This window comes from Mirounga angustirostris, unplaced genomic scaffold (genome assembly GCF_029215605.1).
Source record: "Mirounga angustirostris isolate CCGP_5_RB_7025 unplaced genomic scaffold, mMirAng1.0.hap1 SCAF_14, whole genome shotgun sequence".
Classification (NCBI taxonomy): Eukaryota; Metazoa; Chordata; class Mammalia; order Carnivora; family Phocidae; genus Mirounga; species Mirounga angustirostris.
Genome location: NW_026991722.1, coordinates 73,702,227 through 73,714,629, shown reverse-complemented (window position 1 = coordinate 73,714,629; position 12,403 = coordinate 73,702,227). Strand labels below are relative to the sequence as shown.

The window sequence follows — 12,403 nt, the reverse complement described above, 5'->3', positions numbered from 1 at the left end:
CCATGTCAACGGGTACTCAATATAATTACCCCAAATTACTCCATCCTAAGTGAGAATTAATCTTTGCAAAGTATGCTGGGGGAAAAAAATTCTCCTGAGGTATAAACTTTATTTACTGACCACACAGTAAAATTCCCTTAAGAATCTCATTTTAAGATTCCGCTGAGGCCAGATGTGACTAACAATTTAGCACTTGGATTCAACCATAAAAGAATTAAAAAGCAGAATACGGCAGTCTTTAAAATCAGTTTTGTTTCAGTGCTTAATAAACGTATCACAAATCTTTGTGATTTAAATTCGGAAGCCAATGGGTTGTGGTGAGCTTCTTGCCCATTCCGGGAATAACACATACCACATATCAACGCACCCAAGTGCTCACACATACACAGTTCCATTAGGAAATGCTTTAAAAAAAAAAATGCTTTAAAGAAAAGCAGAGTTCTATTTAAAAACAGCTGCCAACCCCCACACCAAATCCTTATCCTGGGAATGTGCTTCCTTCAAACCAATTCTGATGAAAGAGAAAAGGAACCTTAAGAGAAAAGTAATTTTGAAATCCAGGCAACAGTAGGGAGAAGATACTGTTCCTTTCCATTTAAGTGCATTGCTATGAGACTGTCTAATAAAGGTCTTATTTTCTACTTGCTCGCAAGTTCCCTGTGTTGTTACCGGTCTTTTTTGGTTTTTGGGTTTGTTTGGTTTTTTTTTTAAAGACTCTGTCAACTCCCACCCCGAGTCCTATAGCAGCACCCTTGAAGGCAAGGAGACACAGCACACAGCCAACTTGAAATCCCATTTGCAATGACCCAACCACATTGGGCCTCCAAGTGCCCTGCCAACAGCAGCAGGTGGGAGCATGGCAGAGCTAGGTGCCCCCCGCCACCGCCCCCCGGCCCACTGACCTTGTGATGACCCGTGACTTCGTCCCTGCTTCTCCCCAGCTCCTCAGCAAGTTTCACGTTCTCTTCTTGCAATGCCGAAAGCTGCTGGGACTTCTGAGCTGCTGCCTGCTTGAGGGTTTCTCTGCAAAGGACAGTGTGCACGGTTACCATAGAAACAAGACAGGCAAGGAAACTGTGGGAGACGACCGGCTTCACAGCAACTGAGGAAAATATATCTGGGTCACGTGCCTGATAGGCTCTCTAACAGGGAGGCAGCGGCATCTACGTGCCGGAGAGGCTAAATGGCTTTAACCTCTCAGGAGGAGGACTGCCGCCCACAACTATTACATTTTTTTAAAAACCTAATAAACACTATATCCACCCTCTCTCCACCCACACTCACCCCCTTCTATCTAAACACTTCCTGTACAAAAAGCAACGTTACTATTAAAATAAATGACAAACGAAATGGTCAGTCCTCTTGTCTTGAGGACTATTTCCGTCAGAAAATTATGCTAAAACCCACTATGTTGATAAAGTGATTTACTTTGCTGCCAAGGTACTCTGGTCTGACTGCACAGATCTGTAATCTGTTTTTTGTTTTTTTTTTCCGGCAGAAATAAAAATCTAATGGTCCCACATTTGCTGGTATCTGTCGGAGTCAAGTGCTAGCGTGAATCTGAGTATATTTTTAGGACACCTCTCCAGGTGAAATGCCCAAAGGAAATGCGGTTTTCCAATTACATAACAAGTGTTTCATTTTGATTGAATTCTTTCCACAATGTTAACTTGTAATTAAAAGAAGGAAATAAAAATACAGCCTGCTGACGTGTATCACGAATATCAGCATATAAAATGTGGACAGGATAAGTATGGTTATTAAACATCTTCCCAATATTAAAATTATCCAAAATATACATCTCAAATTATTTTTTTTAAAGATTTATTTATTTATTTATTTATTTGACAGAGAGAGAGAGAGAGAGCACAGGCAGGCAGAGTAGCAGGTAGAGGGAGAGGGAGAAGCAGGCTCCCCGCTGAGCAAGGATCCTGATGCGGGGCTCGATCCCAGGACCCCGGGATCATGACCTGAGCCGAAGGCAGACACTTAACTGACTGAGCCACCCAGGCGCCCCTACATCTCAAATTATTATCCTTTACACATGGATATTGAAAATATTTTGTTTGGTCACTGGATTTTAGTTTTCTGTCATAGAAGGTTTGGATGCCACTATAAATTTTAAGTCTGTGCTGGCTAAACTCTGCTTAGGGAGCTGTCATACATGGCGAATCCTGAATCAAGTCCTCTGGGTATGAATCCATCTGCTGATGCAGGAACACATCTATTTTTAACTTCAATTGTCTAATGGCATCTTCAGTTTTAATTCTCCATCCACCTATAATATACATAGCGGGGTAAGGTTTAGGGGAATAAATCTACACAAAAATTCTCCTAGCACATTAAATTAGGTGTTTTACAGAGATGTCTATTTAGCAAGTAAGGAAAAACAGAGACGAGATTTTAGCCTCAGGTCATTCAAAAGCTAGGAGGGTTGGTTTTAATTATGCATGCATACACACACACACACACACAAAAACAAAACTGCTAAATTTCACCTTCTGGCCAAAGTCCATCAGTTCTTGACAAATCTGAAGATTTAACTTAGGACATCCTAAGTCAAACCTTTTACTCCTAGGTGTCACTGCCTACCTCAGGAGCTATTTGGACTCATCATCTGGATGGCCTGTCAGTGGTAAGTTTGTGATCCTGTTCTCTGTCTCTTAAAGATTTTCATCTTTAATGGCTTATTATTATTATCATCATCATCATCATTATTAAGTAGGTTCCACTCCCAGCATGGAGCCCAACTCAGGACCCTGAGATCTAGACCTGAGCTGAGATCAAAAGTCGGATGCTTAACCAACTGAGCCACCCAGGCGCCCCTTAAAGGGTTTTTTTTTTTTTAAATCCTTGGTTTCTATTAAGAGCCCACAGTAAAGAGAATTAAAATAAGGAGTCAAAGAAATTTCAAAATGTTCTAAAGTACTGATCTATGAAAGCATTATTTGCTCAACATAAAATCTATAAAATGCTTTCATGAACATTTTCTCAATCAGTCCTCAAAGCCCAGTGAGAGGCTAATATTATTTGTATTTTAAAGATGAAAAAACTGAAGCTCAGGGTAGCAAGAGATTTTCCCTAAATCATAAAGCCAGTAAATTGCAGGAGCAAGAGAACTGGAGTTAAAACTGGCGATGGACCTCAGCTGTGATTCAAATATAGAAACACCTTTCCATTTTTCTTTAGAGTGTAGTGGGTACAGGCATTTCACACAGGAAGAAGGCCCTCATAGCCCAATTTCCGGAAATACTCCAGGGAATAATTCTGAAAATACCTACAAGTATTTCTAACAATTTTTAAAGCTACTTTTCTTTCTACATGACAAAAGACTATCCCAGTGTTAAAACTGAGAGGCAAATACCTATTTTTCACATTGACCTGCAAACATTCTACTTACAAGTCTATTATAAATCAATTAATTGCCACGCTAAATCTATTCTAGATTTATTACTGTGCCAGGTGAGTAATTAAAGACAACAATTACATCATTTTCCCTAAGATTCAAAATTATACGTCAGAGAGAAAACATCTTCTCCACCTGAAAATAGGAGCTGGCTAACCAAAACCAAGAGTTTTCCTAAAACCAGTCTAATAAATAGCACAGAAGGAACACTTAGCTAAGAGCGCTAGGTGGCCAGTGCCGAGGGCAATATTACATAGGAGGCAGTTCCAGTTATAACCCCAGTGTCTACACTGGGGCCCATTTTCCTCCACGAGTCCAAGTCCTGTCAGGTGAGGGGAGACACCAGGAAAGTTCTAAAGGACCTAAAGCGCCCCAGATACATGCTGAACCACAGAGAAATAATCAGCTGCTCGTTCTCTAGCTTTGAGTACTGAGGAACTAAGGAGCGGTAAAATGACTGCCTTCTCTTCTTTTTTTCTTTTTTTTGGAGAAGCACCGTTCCCATTACATAGTACATTTATTTTAGATGGTCCTTGAAATGTGGCCAAGCCTACAGCAGGGAACAGTGAGTCACTGGGGGCAGGGGCTCTTCCAACCTACTCCCTCTACCAGCTTCTGAAGCCTATGACTGGAGTCTCCCACTGCCCCTCCCTCCTGCTAAGGAACCCCAGCCACGGTGAACCAGGTCACCGACAGAAGACGCGATTCCCTCAGACCTGGTTGGCCAGAGAAAAGGTGGAGAGACAGAAGCAGCGCAGGCTGTCTGCCCAGTGGTCCTGGTTCCTCCTCACCCAAACTACTCCCCCTCAGGGTCAGCGGTCTGGGGACAATGGCTTCAGGGAGGAGGACAGGCAAGGTTAGAGGGGCAGCAGCAGGGGCCACAGTCTTTTGCTCATGATCCTTTGTGCCCACAGCCAGGAGGCTAGGCTTTTATTATTCAATGGAATCATTCAAAGAAGGGCAGAAAATTTATCTCCTAACAGAGGTAAAACCACCCCACATTAACTGGGGATGGGTGACATGACACAGTGATTTAGTGAAGATGTTTAACGCTCAAATACTAGACCGATGCAATGGCCATTATGAGAGACTCCTAAATAGGACTGCAGGAAAGAGGGGTTTTATCGAAGTCCCAAGAGCTCTCTCGGCTAGGTCCACGCTGGCCCTGCCCCTCCATTACCTAGTATGGCCCAGAGAGCTCAGAGGTGGGATTATGGCAGTGGGAGGTTGGTTAGGGAATCTTCTGCTGCTCAGATCCTCCCTCACCAGCTGCCTGTGTGACACAAATGAACTAAAGTCAACAGTGTTCGAACACTCCAGGTCAGCCTAACTACTTGTGTGTCACAGGGCAAAGTCCCGCACCAGACCCGCGGCCACCCTCTCAGAGCTGATGCTAGCTTCGGTTCCCATCACAGTCTGGGTGATGCAGCTTCGGAAGGCCAAGAAACACAAGCTCTTCCTGATGGCCATAAGCACAAGTGTGAACTCAGAAATCTGTGTATGGGAACGGAACTGGTAGGAACTAGGAACTGTCTACATATCGTCTGAAGAAGTATCATTAAAACTAAGACTGAGGTTTGGAAGTGCCAGATCGCTATACTGGGCGCCTGAAACTAACGTTACACTGTATGTTAACTGGAGTTTCAATAAAAATGAAAAACAAAAAAACAGAGATTGAGGAAGGGATTGATCGTGTGCCCTGAGTCATTCAGAGCAGATTCTTTCTCGGGTAATTTTACGAACTCTCAGAAGAACCTGACATGTCCTAGGTTTAGTCTGAGCTTGATCAACAAATCGCCTTGAGGATGGAGACTTGGAACTGGTGCTTCTGTCTGACTCAATCTCATGCCTCTATTTGATAAGAACTGGAAGTAAATAATATAAGCCCTGTAAGGGCAGGGGCCATATAAATCCATCTTTGTAGCCTTCCCAGCATGGAAGACACACTCAAACGTTCACCACATTAACTGGCTTTAAATTTTTAGGTTTACACCGTTGATATGGTGTAGCTCTCAGAAAGAAAATCTACACCAAAACTATCATTTCAAATGCCCGATAAACACCAACAATTATGATGATCGGATTTGAAAGGCAAGGATTTGAAGGTGGTGTTGGCAAAGGAAACACCGCCGGCCTGTCTGCCTGAAATCGAGGTAGCACACTGATGGATAAACGCTGATTAGAAAGATTCTTCCAAAATTCTCTCATCTGATTTCCATGCCAGAAGGTTTGATTACTCTTACAATCAAGATTATTGATAATCTTGAAAGTGACATGCTTTTTTCTCCCTACAGAAAGGGTTTTGAGAGATTTATTAAGGGTCTGACGCTTCAGACCCTTTAAAGCACACCACTTTAAAAAAAACCTCTGATTCCTCTTGTATTTTCCTCATAAAGTCATATTCGAATCCCAAATGCCCTAACTTATCAGCCAGCACACATTCACTTTGATCCTTTAACCCGGCTATCATTGTGACTTAGCTACCTTCCAGCTAAGTGGTTACAGGGGTTACTTCTCAGGTACACTACCGCATTTGGGGGGCAGCAAGGGGGCAATTCCTTTTTAAGTACTTGTGAGGTTATTTTTTAAATAATTAGTCTCGTTTTCACTTTCGCAATACTAAGTCCCCCCGTTTCTCTCAAAGGAGATGAACTTACATTTCTTTCCTGAACTCTTCCATTTTTTGGTTCTCTACCGTCAGAAGTTCTTTTGATTTGTTCAGCTCTTCCACATTTTTCAAGTTGTTTTCTTTAAGTGTATCCAACTTAAAGACCAAGAAAAAAAAAACTTGATGAAATTATTTCATTTTCCAGTGACATGACTGGATAGACAAATTATTCATGCAAATGTGCACTAAAAAGATAGGTGACATTAGTCACTTGCACCAAAAAAAAGTCACTGGGTGAGATGACAAATGACCACGTCTATTATAAACTGCAAGCCTCCCCCTTACGTTTAGTCAGACATTCCCTGTACACCTGGCAAAAATGTCAAACTGCTACATGAATTACAACAAAAGTTTGCTTTCATTTTGTGTACAATTCTCAATATTTACCATTGAACTTCCTATTCAAGTATGACTCCTCTTAAAAATAAAAAAACAAATAAATTGCAAAGGCATGACATGAGCAAGGATTATTCTTTGTAATAAAAACAAAAATACCCTTTCCTTCCCCACAGATTAGTAATTTCGGATGTATTTGTCAACCTTAGTACCAAATGTACGGAGTCCTGACTACAAAAATTTTCTGAATCAAGTATCTGTAGGCGGGAGAATATCTGATTATCCATCTTAACTTTGACCTGAAAAGGAAAAAGCCAGGTAAGTGAGGCCAAAAAGCACTCACATTTGTTCAGCCCCATCACCTGCCCACAGGGGATGCAGCCAGCTTAGGGCCTGGCCCTGGTGGGAACGCCAGACACGTTCCTGGAATGAGTGGGGACGTGACCAGCTACAGGCTCTGGCAGGTGACTGGAGTTCTAGGCGCAGGGCCCCGACCAGGGATGAGGAGCTCGCTTGGGGCTGTCCACTGCCCAGGGTATGCCCCTGGCACCACGGCGGCTTCCTGGGACTTGGGTAGTCCTCTCCTACAGCCAGAGACACCTTTGCCACATCATATGCCACCTGTCAGGAATCCTAGACAGTGCCTCAACGGCTTTACCACCACAGTATTCCTTTTAATGTCCTCTACCATTAATAGAGGAATCTGGAATTCCAGATTCACAGAACAAGAAAAACCAAGTATCAAAATGGGTCCAAAAAAATGATTCATCCGGTCTTGTATTCTGGTTGTATAACAAGGACACCAAGGGTTATGTCATGAAGGCACACAATTCTCCCTGATTCTATCCTCAAAAATTAGATCTATTCCCTAAAATCTTCTCATTTATTTTAGCTTCTATGAGTAATCATCTGATTTTTTAAAATGCTTTTTCTTCTTCTCTTAGGACTATCAGTTCTGTAAATGTAACCCCTTCTATGTCCCGTTTTATTCGCCCTATAATTATCTCAAAATGTGCATGTCTTTACAGATCTCCATCTTTGACCTTCCACAGTGAGAAGGCCTAGCCTCTACAAATCAGCTACTCAATGTGGCTAGCCCTTCCTTTGCTTTAATTCCTTAATGTCTCACCTGACTATCCCTTTCAAAAGCATCTGAAGTTCTACAGAACCTCACATAACTACTTTGGCGAATCCATCTGCTTAGGATTCAGAGGTAACTGCTTCCCAAAGAAAGAAAGGGTTGGTATGAGCTGGGAGCGGGGAGGACGGAGATCAAAAATGGGTCAGGGAAGAATGAGAAATGTGCTACTTTGCACAGAATCAAAGCGATCTCGATGCCGCAAGTCTGTCTGAGACCCAGAAGTAGCTGTTTGGAGAGGACACAAAAGGGAACCAGGACTGAGTGAGGCCAAGAAAAGGCCTATGTCAAACTCAGGGCTGAGGAGTGGAATTTAGTGGCTCGAGGTGGGAGAGAGTCGAGGGGAAAAAATGTGTGTGATTTCAGATCAAAGATACAAAAACAAGAGAGTGTTACGAGTACCTCTCTCATCAGTTCCATCACTGAAGTTACTGGAGAAAGCCACGCTATTGGGGTTTTCCCCTCATTTTTTTTTAAAGGTTGATCCTATTAAATGAGTAATGAAGTCATATGCTTTATTTAATATTATCGTGGTTCTGGTGTACATTCAACTCCACTAACACAGATCAAACCTGTATGAGGCCACACTTCAAAAAATAAACAATCCTGAGTTAGTGATCAAACATTCCATGAAGTCGGTAAGCTGTCCTTTGTACAAAAAGCCATTTAAATCTGATTACTTCATTCTGTAGTTTTTCATTTGTTTGCTTGGTATCCTCCAAGGAGGCCAGAGTTTCACTCTTCTCTTTGGTCATCTGTTCCATTATCTGCATGGCATCTTCTGCCGTTTGAGCAGCCTGAACACAAGAAAGCACTGTGAGAAATGAGGACAGCCCTCAGCAAGCCCATCGGGGACACTCAGGCTGTGCTGCTCAGGCAGCCCTCACTGTCTGTGTGGTTAAGGTGAAGGACCAGCCACCAATCCAATGCTGAGACAAACAGACCGAGCCATGAAAGGGGAACCAAGTTACAAACCCCTTTCATGCCGTTCTTCAAACAAGCCAACTGCAATTTGCAATTTGTGTATTTCCAGACCCTTCCACCCCTACATCTTCCAAGCTCCAAAGTTACACTGACAGTCACGCTCATCACTCTGATCTATGTTTGAGAGAAACGTTCAGTGATAACGAACAGTAACATCCTTATGTAGCTGAATTTTCCCTTCATCGTATTTATTGCTGTATGTTTGAAATACTATTCTTGCTATTTCAGATTTGGGGCTTTTGAAATCACCTGTAATTTAGGTTGGGAATTTCCCAACTAAAAATAAAAATTATTTGGGCAATTATTAACATAAGGCTCAAGTATTTAATGAGAAGCATTAAGTGGAAAAGTCTATGAGAGAAGTTGTGGGTAATGAACATAAACATGGCTGTGAATAAAAAAGATCATATGCATATAGACACAAATCCTTAGCTGATATAAAAATAATCATAAAAAATAAAATTTTTTATTTCTTGTTTTTCATAAAAAAGAAATTAAAATATTTTTAGGCACTTGCTTACAATTTCATGCAGTCTACTAAAGCTGATGGGAATTCTGCATTATGCCTTCCCTACTACCAGCCATGGGAAAGTTCGTTGGAGTGTTCCAACTCCACTTGGAAAGACACAAGCAAACAGTTAAAAGCCAAATAGAAGATACTATGTTTCACCATGTGCCCATTTTACTACTGTTCTTAATCCTTTAAGAACCACAGTTGACTTTTTCAAGAAAATTTCTCCTTAAATTAAAAAAATGTATCCTTTTTATTCACAGTTTACAATTCTTTCCAATGGAGAGAGACAACTGCAATTAGAGATTTAGTAAAGAACTGCCCCTTCAGGTGGTAAAACAACAGCGTGAGACATATGAGCAGCTGCTTAAGTGGGGTGCATTTCCTCACGTGGTCACGAAGACAAGCCCCCCAGGGCTGCTAGGAAGTTAGTGCCCGGGGTTAGTAGTCCAGGCCTGGTCCCTGACCCTCCCATTTTACCGTAAATGACTGAAGAGTCTCGAGCTCTCTAATTTTAAGAGTGAGCTTGCTCTTGTCTTTCCTCAAAATACGGTTTTCATTTTGAGATTCTAGGAGGTTGCCCGAGATATGGCTGTTGGTTTTGGCCAACTGGCTAATCTCTTTCTGAAGGATGAAGTAGCTTTCTGCCAGCCTTTCCTTCTCCTTCAGGAGCTCCTCCTTGGCCAGCATCATGTCTCTCTTCTCGGCCAGGAGGTTCTTGTTGTCCTGTACCACCTTGGCGCGATCGGCCAACGTCATCTCATGCTTCAGCCGGAGGTCGTCCAGGATCTTGGTGAGGCAGCTGTGCAGTTCCTGCAGCTCCAACTTGGATTTGGACAAGGTGGTGAAATCGCTCTTCAGAGTCTCTATATTGGCAGCGAGCCGAGCCGTTTCTGCACTCAAGAGCTCCTTCTCCTTAATTATCTCCACCACTTTCTGCTCTGACTTGGTCTTCTCTTGGACGAGCACAAAATTTTCGGACTGCAGCTGCTTAGTACACACTCGTAACTCTTCCAGCTCCTGCTCCAGGAGCGCCATCCTCCCGTGAAGTTTATTGTTTTCGTACAGGGATGACTCGTTTTCCTGTGCTCTGGCTTCCTTTTCCAGGATGAAGGACTGCTGCATGGTGTGGATCTCCTCGTTTAGTCTCTGACACTCTTCTTGCAGGTTCAGCCCGTCCCTCAGCAAGATGCTCTTTTCAGAACAGCACGTCTGAAGTTCGGCATTCAGACTCTCCTTTGCTTGCAGGGTGCTCGTATGCTCTTTTTCTAGACTCTTCCTGGCATTCTGGGCCTCTTTCAGCATCAGAGAGAGCTCCTGCTTGGTGGCTGCCAGCTCTTGGTTTTCCCTTTTCCTCTCCTGAAGCTCCTTCTTCAGAGTGTCGAGATTACCAAGGAGTTTCATCTTCTCGTGCACTATGATTCTTCTGTTGGCAGACTCTTGATCGTATTTCCTTTTGAGGTCTCCTATGGTTTTCATGGAATTCTCTCTCTCTGCAAGCAAATCTCCATTTTGCATTTCCAGGACAGACTTTTCCTTCAAGAGACTGTCATGCTGCTTTTTGAGCTTAGTAATTTTCTGACATACCATCTCCTTCTCAGAAGTTAGGTAAGTGATCTTCTCATTCAGGCTTATCTCGATATGGGCGGCCTCTTCCGAGCATTTCTTCAGTTTTTCAGCGATGAGCCTGTTTTCACGTAGAAGTTCTTCTTTTTCAGCTAAGAGTCTTCTCTCAGATGAGGCCAAGGTTTCTTTTTCATGCAGAAGCTGGAAGCACTCGGAGTCTGTAATCTCCCGACTGGCCTTGATTTCTTCCAGGAGCTTGGTGAGGCTGGTGTTTGTAGCCTGAAGTTGCCTCATCTCCAGCTCAGCCTTCCTCAGAGCCCGCTGGGCATCGTCTAGCTGTGTGCGGAGCCCACTGGCTTCCGTACTGAGTAGCTGCTTGATCTGGAGGGCGGCCTCCAGGCTGGCGCTCAGCTTTTCCTGATCTTGAAGAAGCATGTTCTTCTCAAACTGCAGATCTTTGCTGCTTTGGAGAAGATTTTCTCTTTCCACTTTTAAGGCTATGCACATGTTATCAAGACCTGACTGCTTCTCCAAAGCTGACTTTTTCTCAGTGGTGAGATCTTCAATCTCTTGCACCAAGGTTTTCTGATCTTTGACTAGTTCCTCGTAAGAGCTCTGCAGCTTCTGAATAATTTCATCTTTATCTTTAGCCAAGGCAATGTTTTCAGTGGCAAGCTTCTTGATATGATCCTCCAGGTGATCTTTTTCTTCCTGATCCTTCTTAGACTTAGCAATCAAAGTATCTTTGCTGAGCCGGAGCTCTTCCACGAGTGTCTGCAAGCTTGCCCTGGAAGCCTGCAGAGAGTCATTTTCCATACTGATCTTCAAAAGTTCTTCCTGCACAGTATTGATTTCTCGTAGTAACTGCTCTCTCTCGACAGCCAAAGATTCTTTATGGAGCTGTTCCTGCCGATAAAGCTTTTCAGCATCTTGCTTCTCTTCTAAGACTGTCTCCTTTTCTAAATGAAGAGTTTCATTTACCGACCACAGTTTCTGTTGATCTTCCTGGAGTAAAGTTATTTTGGCCTCCACCTCTACCAGCTTTGATAAAAGTGAACCTTTTTCTAACTTTAAAGCATTTCCCTCCTGTGCAAGAAGCTGCTTCTCTGACTTCAGACCCCTCAGCTCTTCTGACATTAGTTCAATTTCTTTTTTGGCTGATGTTAACAAATATGTTAGCGACTACAGAAACAAAGGGTGGAAAGAATGGAAACAAAATGAAATCAAGCAGACAAATGCAAGCCCAAATAGCTTAATGTAACCTAAATCGTAAAAGGTTGAATTTTTTTTTTTTTTTTTTTTACAATAAATGTCATAAAAACTATCTGGGATAACAAGGAGGGGAAAACCAGATGAAAAGAGCCCAAAAAAGGATAATTAATACAAAGCAGGTTTAGCTTTGCAAAGTGCTGGTCTACATACTGGTTTATTTTTTCTTTGCAACACTTATGAAATCATTCCTGAGTGGTATCTAACGAGGCAAAAACAGTAGTTTGACTTGGACATCAGGGCATGAGATTCTTTCCTGTCCTTCCAACTTCCCAATTATTTCTATTGTAGGAAGAATTCAGAGAAGAATTTTAAAAAATACAATCCAGAGAACTACAAAAAGTGAGTATATTTTAACCAAAAAAGGGGGGGGGGAAGGGTGAGGGAATATAAACTGTTGCTTTTCAAACTAACTAAAGACCTTGACTTTCTAAAGGACAGTCACTGACCTGACCGATTTAATCCCAATTATTACATATAACTTATTAAAAGTACAGACCAATTTGCTAGACTTTTGGTGACTAA

General features: G+C 42.4%; 1 protein-coding gene across 11 annotated transcripts in view; it reads right to left on the bottom strand.

Moving 5' to 3' along the window:
• The window catches only part of CLIP1 (CAP-Gly domain containing linker protein 1), a 118,284-nt gene that overhangs the window by 26,490 nt on the left and 79,391 nt on the right, over positions 1-12,403 (bottom strand). For 8 of the 11 annotated variants that reach the window (XM_064578298.1, XM_064578304.1, XM_064578305.1 and 5 more), the window contains 4 exons: positions 9,524-11,791; positions 8,229-8,345; positions 6,064-6,170; positions 903-1,023 (listed from right to left, as the gene is read on the bottom strand). In XM_064578298.1, coding sequence (XP_064434368.1) covers positions 903-1,023; positions 6,064-6,170; positions 8,229-8,345; positions 9,524-11,791 — 2,613 coding nt within the window. The remainder of the gene's footprint in view (positions 1-902; positions 1,024-6,063; positions 6,171-8,228; positions 8,346-9,523; positions 11,792-12,403) is intronic. The other 3 variants (XM_045887736.3, XM_064578307.1, XM_045887739.3) reach the window with 1 other exon arrangement.